Genomic DNA, 14,687 nt, shown 5'->3' on the forward strand with positions numbered 1-14,687 from the left:
GTCCCTTCCAACCCTAATAATCTATGAAAAATGCTACATTTCAACATTTGAGAATAAACAGAGGCTTTAATGTATATTAAAAAAAGCTAAGTCACCCAGTTTAGAGCTTTCTCGATTTGAGTATGTAAACTCTCTCTGTGTTGCAATGTTAAAACCTTCATCCCAGGCCTCTCACAACCAAGTTGTTCTCTCTACAAAGCCCTAGGTACTTTCCAGCTGCCTCTTGGTTGGATGTTTTCATCCGTTGAATGTTTTCATCCATGCCCATCACAAAAATCTATTTTGCCTTTTCTTTATTGAGGTTGCAACTAGTTTTCTTGTTTTTTTTTTTTTTTTTTTTACTGGCCATCACCGTGGGGTACATGTGTGACTGTCAGACCATAATTCCGGGGCAGCTTGTGGTGATGATAAGCCCCTTCGCTCTGTCAGCCTACAGCCCTGACCAGGGGATAGCCAGGTGGGCACAAATGGGCATGATTTGGGAGATGGCAGTTTTGGTAACCTTGTGATGGGGTGGCTGGGAGCACACTATACATCAGCAAGTAGGTAAAAACCCTGGCAAGGGCATCACACCTACCTCTGATGCTTGTTTGCACCTCTCAGGAAACTGCTGCTGATTTATTTTGAGCACTTGAAATCAAAAGAGAGCAAATTGGGTTTAGATCCTCTATGCTCCTTTAGGATCTTTAATATGTCTTGAAAACGATTTTCCCAAATTAAAATAAAATGATTTATTTGCCTTTTTTTAGGTAAGATCATTATCATCATCAGCTGCAGCCTGGTTTTGTTCCTTGGGGACTAGAGAGCTAGTAGCTATGAGACCGCAAGAAACTGAAAACGGAGCAACTGAGATTGGAAAGGATTCTGAGGTTTTAAACAACATGTACCTTGCGGGCACTCTTCCACATGTGTTTCATATAGGCATAGGTCACTTGGGGATGAACAGTTGGCAATGGGTGATCCAGCTGTCGAGATGGATCTACTCCCAGGAGTAGTACAAGTGTCTTGTGGGCCAAAGCCTTGAAAGAATGGCAAAGAAAAAAACAGGTTATAACACGCTTACTCTCACCTCTACAGTCCCTTCTTCATAACAGTCTTGTAAAGCGACATTGCTTCTCTGTACTAAGGCGGACATAGGCAGGTCACGTCATGCAGAAAGGGCAGCTGTGCACTGGAACATGTGCAAGGCTACACTTCCACTGTATGCCCATGTGAGTTTCATATATAACGTCTGATTTAACAATTCTGCATGGTCACTGTGGAGAAGTAGCCCCAGGTCACACAGTCTCTCCGCGTACCTTGTGTTAGTATTTCATCATTTACACTGACATTCTCAGCACAGAACCCAGTTCACAATAGCTGCCAAACCAGAGGTTATGGATTGAGGCAGAGAACACTGGCTCTGATGCAATTTAGAACAAGCTTCTGTGCTCAAAGGCCGGCTGGGACATGGAACAAGTTGTCAGAAAGCAGTAGGCAGCTGTATCAATACACAGGGGAGAGGGATGTGATGTGGTAAAACTTAGGAGTGAACTGTTACTGCTGTTATCTGTATTGAGGGTTATGGAGAGATACATACTCCAGCAGCCTGATTACTATTTTCTGTATTTACAAGGACAGCCGCTCCCTCCCCACAACAGACCATATGTTTTCTCCTGGCCCTAGATGTTATGTTTTCACATCAGTAGCCAATAAAGAGTGGGAATTCTTTGTGGTTTATGTATCTTGTTGGTAATAAATATTATTGAGGTTATTACCCAAACTAGGAGCATAACAATGATACTAACATAACTATCTAGATACAAAGGAAAGTTCAAAGTAAGAGCCAAGTATTAATAATACTAACACTATTACACTGAAGTTTTCAGACCCAGCATGGGAACAGGACTCGGCTGTAAGTCTCTCTTAGGGTGACTATTTGCCCCCTGGTGACAGTGGTTTCCCACAATCCTCCGACTCACCAGTCTCCCACTCTTGCCACATAGGCTGGCGTATTTGAGCCAAGTTCTCATGTCCTCGTGGGGGTTGACAACGAGAGACCGGACCATAAGTATTCTCTGCCAGTCCTCTACAATCCGCTGGCAGCCCTGGGAAGAGAAGTGTAGACAGAATCTATTAATGTTTCTTTTCCACTGGGACCATTCCTCCGTTCCCTCCACAACCAAAGAGCCTCTCCCCAAGATTAGAATGACTGCTGTCCCTATACTTCACAGCAGAGAGAGACAGGGCACTAACTGGCTGCATTCTTAACATTACTATGTGTGAATGAGGGTAAGTCCCTGAGCCTCATACTCAATAGTCAGAACTTCATTAGATGTCAGCTGGTTGCTCCAAGTCTAATGAGATTCTCTAATGGAAAAAAGGGAGAGACACCTTTTACAGCACAAGCAGATCCAAAAGCAGAGCAGTTACTTCTGCACTGTCAAAACAACAACGCAAGGGTTTCACAACGTTTCCAAACCCAGCTTCGAACTTTATTTTTGGTTTGAACAGTGACTAGTTCCAATATCAGAAGGTACAAAAACAAAAAAGTTCTGAAAGTGGCCAAGAGATATTTTTGTTATTGCCCTTTTCCTTCCCCTCCTTGTTGCTGGTTTTTACAGACATTGAAGTGATTTAGTTGACACTCTGCCAGAAATTGAATTGCCAGCTGCTAAGCTGCTAGAGCAGGCATGTCTGGTTATTGTCTACCTGTGCTGAGCGCCACAATAGCTTCAAGTCCAACAGAGCAGATGGGACAGGATCTGGCCCTGAAGCTGGAGGGTGCGTCCAGAGAGTTGGGTCTTGTCCACGCTACAAAATTAGGTGAAGTACAGCCACCGCAGTAATTACTGCAGTGGTTCATGTCCACAGTATGCCCCCCCTGTCAGCTCACAGTTGGAGCCTTCTTGCCCTGGGGCTGCCAGGCTCTAGCTTTGAGCCCCAGGGTGGTGAGAAGGGGACCTCCAGTTGTGAGCCCCGAGCGAGGCTGACAGCCACCAGGTGATGTAAATAACGCAGTGTGTCGCACTAACTACATCGACCTACACACTACGCCTCTTCAACGGGGGAGTTATAAGGTTGGCATAGCGGGCGACTTACATTGGTGGGAGCAATTTTGCAGTGTAGACACAGAGTTCGGTAGACATAAGCTGCCTTACACCGACCTAATTCTATAGTGTAGACCAAGCCTCAGATGCAAAAATGTGGGCGGTGGTGCACATATCTGAATGCTACTGGCCACCCACTGGGGCTTGGGCTGACTGGGCTGATCAAGTTCTTCAAGGGTGGGATAAATAAGTCTTTAAGAGGCCTCTTAACTTTAGGTGTATGCAGGACTGTCTTAGACCTAATCCATCCCAGAGATCTATGGTAGACTGTGCCCACTGGAGACTAGCACAACTTTGTGACAGCAAGGGATTCCATCTGGAAGCAGCAACATAAATCTGCTTCTTTGCAGGCAAGTCAAATGCTCAATTAGCACGTGTTCTTGAAGGGAAAATCTCATACCAAGGGAAAAAAGAAGGTCTTCTCATCTCTGATTAAATAGCTAAGTACCCCCTGACTTTTCAAAACTGGGTGCACGCAAATTAGACAGAAAAGCCTGTTCCATGCAGCCCTCCCTAATGCTCAAATCAACCTTCCACCAAATCATCTAACAGGCATTTTATAATTATTATTAAGACACTATAAAATGTACAAGAACTGTATGTACTGTTTTCAGGACCATAAACAGCTGTACTCATAGGCATTACTCTCCCCATCTCACTCAGCCTCTCCTCTCCAGAGGAATGTTCTCAGCTTTTCCAGACAAGAATGCAGTCTGGAAGCAAAAAGCATTGTCACAGCTCCCTAAATAGCTGAAATGTTCACAGTAGCAACAGGTCAACACCCTTCAGTGTGGGGGACCGTACAGCAGTGAGAGAATTCTCTCTCCAGATGGAACGCTGAAGTCCAATGCAGTTTATACACTCCATTCTGACTATAATTTTCCCCCCTGCAAGGAACGCCTCTCTGGACAGTGCTAGAAGGCACTGCATATGTTACTTCATGTACAGGCCATCCCTCTCACAGAAAAGCTCCCTCCAGAAAGGATACCCGCTCAAAATATTTAGGTGGTCTAAAGTCCTGAGACGTGTCTTGGGCTTATACTCTCTAGGCAAAAGATGCATTAGCTTTCCAGTGGAATTGGTGAAAGCTCCATTGCATGGGGCACTTAAAAAAGTGGATAGGACAAATCAATGGAGAATAGTAGGGGAACAATCTTGCACCGCCCAGGTGGGGTGGATAAGGTGACAGCAAGGGATTCTATCTGGAAGCAGCAACATAAATCTGCTTCTTTGCAGGCAAGTCAAATGCTCAATCAGCACGTGATCTTGAAGGGAAAATCTCATATGAAGGGAAAAAAGAAGGTTGTCTCATCTCTGATTAAATAGCTAAGTACCCCCTGACTTTTCAAAACTAGACAGAAAAGCCTGTTCCATGCAGCCCTCCCTAATGCTCAAATCAACCTTCCACCAAATCATCTAGGCATTTTATAATTATTATTAAGACACTATAAGGTGACCTAAAATGCTAGGAAATTTCTATTAGAGAGACAAGGAGAGTGAGGTAATAACCCAGCAACGGATATTACCTCATTCACCTTGTCTATCTAACATACTGCAACCAACATGGCTGCAACACCACGACATACAGGACATTTCTATGACTCTTTGCACACTGATGCAGCGTCCTGTTTCTCAGTATTACTCATTCCAATCATTCCATCATTAATATTCATTTATATTTAACGTGCAGACACGCAAATGAAAGAAGAGGAGCTGAGAAGTGTAGTACCCTAGCACCCACAAGCTAGACAGGACATTTGGACAAGTGGCCCTGCAGGTTTCACTAAAACCTCTACTCCACTCAGATCTCTTTAGAACCTGCTTTGGAGTAGGCAAATTTGAAAGATCCTGTGTCAGGCTTTAAAATGAGCACGTACACCATTGGGGTGGACCAGAGGCATTTAATACATGTTGAGAACTTGCGTAAGACACTTCTGTAAAGAAGAGAGAGAGCAGGTTGTTGTGCACCCTCCAATGGGGGAGGAGGGACGAAGACAGGGCCTGACTGTCAGAAGCACTGAGCACTCACAACTCTAACAGACATCAATGGGAGCTGTGGGTGCGCACTGCAGGAGCGTCCATGCCACTGGCAGAAGGTATACAGAGGTTTATAGCAGATTTACCTGCAGTCGCTCCCACCATATCTGGCGGATGATCTCGCGTCGTTCTGGAACAAGTTTATATTGGATAACCTCTTCCAGCTCTGATAGCATCTGGCAGGATACCATAGCCTGAATGAAACAATCACATTCCGTCCCAATCAATGCACAGTGAGTCCATGACTAAAGATCAGCACTTGGCCTCAAAACCGTGGGTTTATCTACTGACCAAAAGGGAAAAACAGGCAGTTGCCTTTCAGGTATCTTGATAATCCACTGTCTTCTAGGTTTCCTCAAACTGCTGCAACAAAACCCCCAATTCTGATTTGTGAAGGGAACCGCAGGGAATTTCATCTCCATCTTCACTTGAGCCTGAGCCTCCCACACAATGCTTCTAAACTCTGATCTTAAGGATGACTTTCCACTGGGGTATGAAGAAGTGAAAGCTGAGCTTCTCCCCACGGAGACCGAACTAACCACAAAACTTGACCGGAGCAGAGGTAAGGGTTGGCAGTGGGGTACTGAGTCAGACACATTTTGCTCATTCTGCTTTGCAACGGATTCAGACCCTTTTCTAAAAAGCCACAATCCCCACATACAAGAGCCACTTAGTTTGTGGGTCCGTGTGGCCTGCACAGGCCTTTATATTTGATATACAAATATAGTTAGGAAGCCCTGAGCTTATATAAATAACCTAAAGTAACATGGATGCTGCAGGTCAGATACTCACCCCATAGGCCCGACTGTAACTCTCTCCTGCCATGGCTGTCAGCTCAGCATCTAGCAGGTCTCTGGCCTTGTCAATGCACTGAAACAGAAGTTGAGATTTCAGTGTTGTGCCTTGTCCAAAGACAGTGACAGTTCACACTAACACTCAACTGTCCACTCTCAATTCTCCCACAAGGAAGGTTGGAGCCACCCCGAACTCCGCCAGGCACCAGAAAAGGAGAGTCACCTATAGGGAGAATTAGCTCTAAAATGGAAACTAACAGAAAACTGGAGAATGCAATGGTGAGCATGGGGAAAAAATTGGGACTTGCATTTATAGTCTAAACGTGGGTCCTATCCATGGAAGTCTGGATTTGCTAAAGTCCCTCATACATAGATTGTGTCACCAATGTTTGCCGTGCTTTGAGCCCAGCGTCCTTGCAAAGCCCAACTGTAACGCTGAGTAAGGGACGGAGGAGTTGGCATTTTGGTAATAACTGTGAAACAACCTGTAATAACCTTAGTCCCAGATTTGGACCTTAGCGTCCAAAATATGGGGGTTAGCATGAAAACCTCCAAGCTTAGTTACCAGCTTGGACCTGGTACCTGCTGCCACCACCCAAAAAATTAGAGTGTTTTGGGGCACTCTGGTCTCCCTGAAAAACCTTCCCTGGGGACCCCAAGACCCAAATCCCTTGAGTCTCACAACAAAGGGAAATAATTTTTTTTCCCTTCCCCCCTCCAGGTGCTCCTGGAGAGATACACAGACACAAGCTCTGTGAACCCAAACAGAGTGAATCTCCCTCTTTGTTCCCAATCCTGGAAACAAAAAGTACTTTCCTATTCCCCCCAGAGGGAATGCAAACATCAGGCTAGCAATCCAACACACAGATCTCCCCGATTCCTTCCTCCCACCAATTCCCTGGTGAGTACAGACTCAATTTCCCTGAAGTAAAGAAAAACTCCAACAGGTCTTAAAAGAAAGCTTTATATAAAAAGAAAGAAAAATAAGTACAAATGTTCTCTCTGTATTAAGATGATACAACACAGGGTCAATTGCTTAAAAGAATATTGAATAAACAGCCTTATTCCAAAAGAATACAAATCAAAGCACTCCAGCACTTATATTCATGCAAATACCAAAGAAAAGAAACCATAGAACTTACTATCTGATCTCTTTGTCCTTACACTTAGAAAAAGAAGACTAGAAAGTAGAACTACTTCTCCAAAGCTTAGAGAAAGCAGACAGCCAGAAAACAAAGACTCAGACACTCAAATCCCTCCACCCAAAGTTGAAAAAATCCGGTTTCCTAATTGGTCCTCTGGTCAGGTGCTTCAGGTGAAGGAGACATTAACCCTTAGCTATCTGTTTATGACACAACCAGTTACAGAAAAGCCTCAGGAGCTTTAGTTCTTTGATAACACGCAGTTACTAAGGCCACGTCTACATTTACAAGCTTACAGTGGCACAGCTGGTACCACCGTAACAACACTTGTGTAGCCACATTCTGCTGACAGGAGAGAGCTCTCCCAGTGACATCATAAAGCCAGCTCAACAAGCGGCAGTAGCTATGTTGGGAGAACATCTCCTGCCGACAGCAATGGGCACACAAGTGCTTATGGCAGCAAAACTTGTCTCACTCAGGGAGGTGGTTTTTTCGCACTCCTGAGCAACAAAAGTTTTGTTGACATAAGTGCAAGTGTAGATATGACCTTAGATGGATTTCACAGTTTTACATGCCCCCGTAACTTCTTACAACTATTATAGACCCTGCAAACCCCATGTCTCACAGTACAAATAAGACACTCTGAATGCATGAAACAAGGTCCTGCTCTGGTGCCATTCATTATATAATCTCTCATCTGTAACTTTCCCCTTTCAAAATGTTAAAGGTTAATTACAAACCCTAGTCCATTAACACTCAGCTCATTTTCTTGTGCCTATCACTCAAGATATGCATGTGTTCTACCAGGGCAGACTGGATCACTCCTTTATCTAATTCTGCAAGTCAGCACAGAATTCTTAGAAATCCTACAAAAGTTTCCTTGGAAAGTAATGGACATGTTTCACACCCGCAAAGGGATGACGTTCCCCGTGAATTATGTCGGACAAAGATGCACTCAGACCAACAGGGCTCTGTTCAGCAGACTCTTTCCTTCCCTTTATGTCTAGTCTCTAAGGATACAGCTATGCTACAATCAGAGTTGCGGCTGCAGGATGTGTAGACATAGCCAAGCTAGCTTTGATCTAACTAGCTCAAACAACAATAGCAGAGAAGTCACAGCAGCACGGTGGCAGAATGGGTTGTTTAACCCCACCCAGGTCGTGCTGCCAGTTTCACTGGTATTGTTATTGGACCTAGCTAGGTCAAAACTAGATTATGTATGTCTCCACTTGCTGCAGTCCCACCTCATATTGCAGTGTAGATGTACCCTCGGGATTACACAGACTCCTCACTGCTGCAAGGAAGATCGGGTACAGGAGATGCACCAGAAGGTAAAGATGGGCCATGCACCTAAACCAAAAAGTATGCATCAGTTGCAGCATCTGGCATTCATTAACATTACTCTGAAAAGACTTGGCAAACCCAAGAATGCACAGACTGACAAGGAGATACTGTTATTCATGTCTCTAGCCATCAGTGCCCTTCACTGAATGCTGTCTTTTGCAGAATAATTTCCCAGACAGGATGTGTCCCATGACTTCCCTCCACCCGCCAAGAGGACACAGTAGAACAGAAACCTGAGTACAACTAAGACAACTCTTGGGCTAACGTGTCTCTACACAGCGAGTGCGGTATTCATGGAAACACACAACAAACTGAGCCGTGAGGGATAAGAGTTTCAATTTGAGAGACGTTATTAGCAGTTTCATGAGTTATGACTAACCGCTTTCAAACCGGCTCCATTGCTGCATGGAAGGACACACAATCCTTTATTTATAGAAGCAAAGTCATGAAGGAAGATACTCACTTGTTGAGCCAATGAGAAGAGGTCTTGATGCAGTGCCAGCACAGCCCTGTAGAAGGCACCGTCATGGGTGTCCCTTGGGATCATGCAAGTATATTCCTCCATGCTATCCCACTGACCTGCAGAGACACGGACACACTGGCTGATGCCATAGCCCTCTCTGACACAGTGCTAGAACTAGACTCCAGTGTTAAGCATGGACTACAGTGGTTAGATTCACAGTGCTATTGGATCCCGGCCAAATGACTAATTTAGAGTCCAAAAGCACCATGTGAGGTTTCATATACTGCTCTTTAAAGAAGCTGCCTTGGGATGGCTGAAAGAACTACAGAAAAACCTCAGTTATCTGAAATCCCGCATTGTCCAAAACTCACTTATATTCCCTCTGCCCCCATGTAGCATTTGCATTGAAAACTTGATGTCCCCCTTTCATATAGATGAAGAGGATTCTACTCCAACGAGTGGCACAGAGCAGGCCAGGTGGGCACTCTTATCTACCCTAGCCCATAACACCAGAAAAAAATAGTTCAGGAAATTAAAAAGGCAACAAATCTAAAAGATTAAAAGGATTTTTTTACTGCACCATGCAATTAATCTGAGGAACCCGCTACTCCAGGATACTGTTGATCAGCCTAGCAAACTTTTTAATGTATTCATGTATACGAACAAGAGTACCATCTACATTATACCAACAAGGAAAAATTACAAGAGCTATCAGCTCCGCTTCAAGGAATGAATTGATCAGAAGCTATTTCTCCCACTGTGTAGCATTACACAAACAGAGCTATCATAGGGATTCTAAGACTTCCTCCGAAGCATCTGGCACTGGTTACAACTGGAGACAGGCCACTGGATTAGATGGGCCACCAGGCTCTTCCACGAAGGCAGTATTTATGTTGAGAGCTAGAGGTATGACTGCTTTAGGGGCTTCGCATTAATGAAATAGAGGACCCATTTGTGGCACAATGCTCCATGTATTTTTCTATATGGGCATCAAGTAGTGCAGTTGCTTCAAATGGATAATTTTTCACTTTTCTCTCAGTGAAAACACCAACATCAAAGCAAGCACTACAGTAATCTGTCTTCAGAAGGGACAACCGACTTCATTAACAGGTTCAGCAAACTAACGTGGGTGGTTTTATAAGGCAAGGTCTCATTTTGGTAGGCAAAGTTCTCGTATTCTTTGTGATAAAACAGCTGCAACATTAACACTGGGCTCTTGCAGAGGAAATATTTTCGGGAACCTCTGGCTGCATTTTGGGGTTTCACAAAAGAGGAAGATTACTCTCATTGGATGGAGCTAGGCAGACAGCAGGCATGTGCTATGCAAGCTATCCCCACCTCTTTCCACTGACACATCTCAAACAGGACCTATTTACGGAACTGTTCCACTCAGGGGCTTCTCGTGCGATAACACCCTGTCAAAATAGTTAAGGAATGGATGGCTTTGCAGTTTGTGAACAACAGAAAAACTAGTGAAATCACATCATGCTCATTTCATGTACAAACTACATTAGATTTGGCACTTACAAATCTAAGAACATAAGAATGGCCATACTGGGTCAGACTCAGTAGCTTGTCTTCTGACAGGTGCTCCAGAGGGAATGAACAGAACAGGCAATCATCAAGTGATCCATCGCCTGTTGCTCATTCCCAGTTTCTTGCAAACAGAGGCTAGGGACATGATCCCTGCCCATCCTGGCTAAGCACCATTGATGGACCTATCCTCCATGAATTTATCTAGTTCTTTTTTGAACCGTGTTAGAGTCAGCAGAGGTCAAAGGGTACTATATTAATTCATCTGTTTATTATTATTTCGCCCTCAAAAGGTACCTCTTCATTACCTAAGAGTGCATTGGCAGCTTTTGCATAGAAGGTTTTGTTGTGGGCCTGAACATTAAATGACCTTCATTATTCATATGCATCTGATGAAGTGGGTTCTAGCCCACGAAAGCTTATGCCCAAATAAATGTGTTAGTCTCTAAGGTGCCACAAGGACTCCTCGTTTTTTTATTTCATGTAACCCTACTAATAAGCTTGCCCCCGCTCTAAATGTTTTCTCTTATCTTGTGATTCAGACTTCATAAAAGATGTAAATTACACCCCTGAACTCATTCCTGAATTGCTATCTTACACCATCCCTCAAGCACAGCTGGAAGGTGTACATTACCTAAGCCCCAAGCAGCAGCAGCAGCCATCCTAGCCATCTTGGCTTGAGTTTCATCGTTTACCAGTGTCCACTTTTCACAGCACTGCTGATGAAGCTGCCCCCTGGGAGGAATAATTCACAGTTTCAGGTTAGTGAAAACCTCCTCAATGGGGTTTGCTTTGTGAGACAGCCACCCTCCAAGGTGTCCCTTGTACTGAGGTTTCAGAGAAGTTCTAAAAATGCCCCTTGTTTTAAGCAGGCGGGTCATGTTTTCTGGATTTAATGTAATACCCTGTTCTGGGATCACGCTGACAGTTCAGTTTTTAAAATGTTTTAAAAGCTTCTAGGGAATAAGAACAATCTTACACCTAGAGTTCTAACTGGCCTACCCCATCAATCCTCTTTTACATAGAGGAGAAGAAGGGGGTTTACCGCTTCCCTTTTGGCAAGTCCACAGACATAATGTGGTTTGATCAATGAGGAGTTATTTAGCCTCAGAACAGCTCTAGAACATCTAATCTAAACCAGTGAAAAATTATTTTAAAAAAAACGGAGCTGTCAGTTTCATCCTAGAACAGGGTATTACATTAAATCCAGAATTCATAACCCACCTGCTTAAAGCAACGTACATTTAGCACTTCTTTGGAAACCTCAGTAAAATGGACACCTATGATGAATGGGTTCTGCCCAGTTCCTGCCTCCTAGCTTTGTTAAACACACTTTGGATAAACACGCTATGGGGTTTGCATGCTTCAAAAAGTGCAGCTACACAATCACAGTTACAGCAAATAAGGATGAGGACTTGTCTCGATGGGTTCTTAAAGGGGACTCTCTAATCTTCACCTCTAGTAGAGGGGAACCTCCAAGATGCTTTCATCGACCTTGGATGTGTTGTTGATCACACCAATTATTCTGGGTGTTGCAAGTTCAGTATTTCTCAGCCTGGAAAGTCTGTAGTAGTAAAGCAGCTGTTAACTATGAGGGAGACCAACTTGCCTTCTCATTGCTAGTCCCTAGTCCTAGTGAGGAAGATGAATCAGTCAACACAAAAAATGGATGAGTTGCCACAGGCAAGACAGTCATACTGACAGCTTAATGGTCCAGGAAAAAACAGCAGCAGCAGTGAATCAGTATCCAATATGAGCTAATACAAAAGCGTGGCTCTTGCAGACATAATTATACCAGGAGACAAGCGGCTAGGCCTGCCTTGGCTGCACTTTCAAACGTTCACTGCACAGCATGCTGAGAACGACAGCATGGTGCAGCATCAATTCCAGAGGAACCGTGAGTTACTGTCAAGCAGAAACAAGCAGCACAAATAGTTCAGCACTACACCAGAAGACAGACAGCAGCTCAAGTTGACTAAGGCACTAAATTCTCAACCTTGGGATTGTGACATTATAGTCAGTGGGAAGGAGGTGGCCGCACGACTGTGGCACTGCTGGGTTATATAAAATATTTACTTTGTTTGATAGCGACGTAAGTGCGTTTTACGTAGAGAGAGCGCTAACTTCATTCATGGATATGGGAGCATTCTTTTCAGGTAATTAGGAGCATAATTCTTAAGGTGACCAGATGTCCCGATTTTATAGGGACGGTCCTGATTTTTGGGTCTTTTTCTTATATAGGCTCCTATTACCCCCCACCCCATCCCGATTTTTCACATTTGCTGTCTGGTCACCCTAGTAATTCTGCAGTGGCATATGCTGCCAACCTTGTGAAACCAACTCCTGGATATTTTGCCACAGGAAAAAAGTCTGTTTACTTTTTTCTTTGCCATAAGACCATTAACTTCTGGATTCTGACTGCATTCAGATTCAGACCTTAGTGTTGTACTGATGCAGGGTTTTGCTTTTAAAGATGTAAATGTATAAGCTACAGCTATATTTACATTTCAAGTCAGATACAGAAAGAGTCAATTCAATTTCAACTTTCCATCTGAGTTCTGGAGTTGGTGTCTATCCTGCATAGGTTGATTTATCACAAATATCTGACATCAAGAAAGGCAGGAAAATGCTCCCTACTGTGTTAATTATTTTATTTCATCAAAAAAAACCCCCAAACATCCCCAGGTTGTTGCTAAGTCCTTAGACCACCTCTTGTCCTGCAGATCAGCTTTGTGTGTATCCCTCAGATAGATGGCTACGGTCGCATGTCTAGGTAGGAAAGAAGATGGCTATGGAGAGACATGATATATAGTATCCATTTGGAAGATTAGCCCTCCAAACTCCTTGGTCTCTTCCCTGTTCCATCTGCTGGAGTCTCTCTAAAGGAAGCCCTATCAGGAGAAGAAGGATAAAAGCTCCCTCTTTGATGCAGAAATAGTGCCCTGCTGCTTCCTTCCCAGCAGACCTTGTGAAGTTTAAAGAAACTTAGCTGCAAGCTGCACTGTTTAGGAGAAATCTTATGAAACAGAACCAGAAGTGTACAGCCAGGAAAGAAGAAGATGGGCAATAGGAGCTGTTCTAAATTGTGAACAGGACACACTGTTCTTTGGTAAGGAAATACAACAAAGCAGTGAGCTGTTAAACTCAGACAGCCAAAGGCAATCACATGACGTGCCTCAACTTCTCTAGACTTTTATCTGATACAAAAAACTACCAACTGTGGAGGTGTTGCGGTATCTCTCTGCATCTTGCTTCAGCGTAGCCAGTTACACAGGAAAGAATCATTTTTGATTCCGGAGACCTAGATCATGGAATGACCTGGCTCTTCCTATTACATCCTCTCCAGGAACACTGTTTCCTCCCATCTCTCTCCAGCACTAAAGTCTTCAAATATTGGATCTGACTTCCTTCCTGCACCCCCTTGCCAAAACAGCAACAGTAAGGGGAGCATTACTGAAGCAGCCATGTGAAATGTAACCATAACACAGAATGTCTGGGATTCCAGTAACACGGCCTGCATATCAAATAGGCTGTAGGGCATTTCCTGTGCTGTCAGGACATCCAGTACACATATCAAACATTATCTGGACAGAGGGTTGGTCTCTTGTACATTAGGAAAGGGTTGAATGCAAGTCAGAACGCTGGGATTACCTCCCTTCCTGCAGAATATGCCAACAGACACAGGGGTTTATAGCTCCTATAGAAAAACAAAATATTTCATAATAAATCTCTCCCAAATGTAGGGAAGCAGATGATTAATCAGAAAGGATGATTTCTACAGGAGGGAGAAATCCCATCAACCCTTGGTGGGAACTGCCTACTCCTTGCAAGGACAAATAAGAGACTGTCCACCAGGAAGCTCCATTCTTCCTGCTGCAAAAACTCAGGAAGCAGGAGGAGGTAGAAAAATGCTGTTTGGATTTTGGACTTTTCGGGCAGCCCAGCCCAGTTTCCAGGCAGCTCAGTTTATGCAGCAGTACCATGCCCTCAATGGAGAGGAATCTTCTTCCTGTGTGCCGTCACATAGGTGCCTGTCAGGACCCATCAGCACACAGGCCCAGTGACATGAGAAGCTCAGCAGAGGCAGGATGTGCACAGATTTGCTGTGCCTGGAGGCAGAACTGCACACTACAGTGAACAGGACCTGTCTTCTCTGATTAGCCTCTTGATTCAAGGTGAGCATGGGGAACACCACAATCTGCAAGTTCTAAATCATTAATGGGTCTCTCCCTGGTGGAAACAAACTCCGATGTCGTGATCTATGTGCCAAAGACATGGACGTCAT

The 14,687-nt window shown here is 44.1% G+C and overlaps 1 protein-coding gene across 7 annotated transcripts in view; it reads right to left on the reverse strand.

The window, feature by feature from the left end:
• MTOR (mechanistic target of rapamycin kinase) overlaps positions 1-14,687 on the reverse strand; it is a 103,344-nt gene that overhangs the window by 23,751 nt on the left and 64,906 nt on the right. For all 7 annotated transcript variants that reach the window (XM_050931806.1, XM_050931805.1, XM_050931804.1 and 4 more), the window contains 6 exons: positions 11,037-11,137; positions 8,870-8,985; positions 5,919-5,996; positions 5,213-5,320; positions 1,962-2,087; positions 888-1,019 (listed from right to left, as the gene is read on the reverse strand). In XM_050931806.1, coding sequence (XP_050787763.1) covers positions 888-1,019; positions 1,962-2,087; positions 5,213-5,320; positions 5,919-5,996; positions 8,870-8,985; positions 11,037-11,137 — 661 coding nt within the window. The remainder of the gene's footprint in view (positions 1-887; positions 1,020-1,961; positions 2,088-5,212; positions 5,321-5,918; positions 5,997-8,869; positions 8,986-11,036; positions 11,138-14,687) is intronic.

The sequence above is a fragment of the Gopherus flavomarginatus genome, chromosome 21 (assembly GCF_025201925.1).
Source record: "Gopherus flavomarginatus isolate rGopFla2 chromosome 21, rGopFla2.mat.asm, whole genome shotgun sequence".
Lineage (NCBI taxonomy): Eukaryota > Metazoa > Chordata > Testudines > Testudinidae > Gopherus > Gopherus flavomarginatus.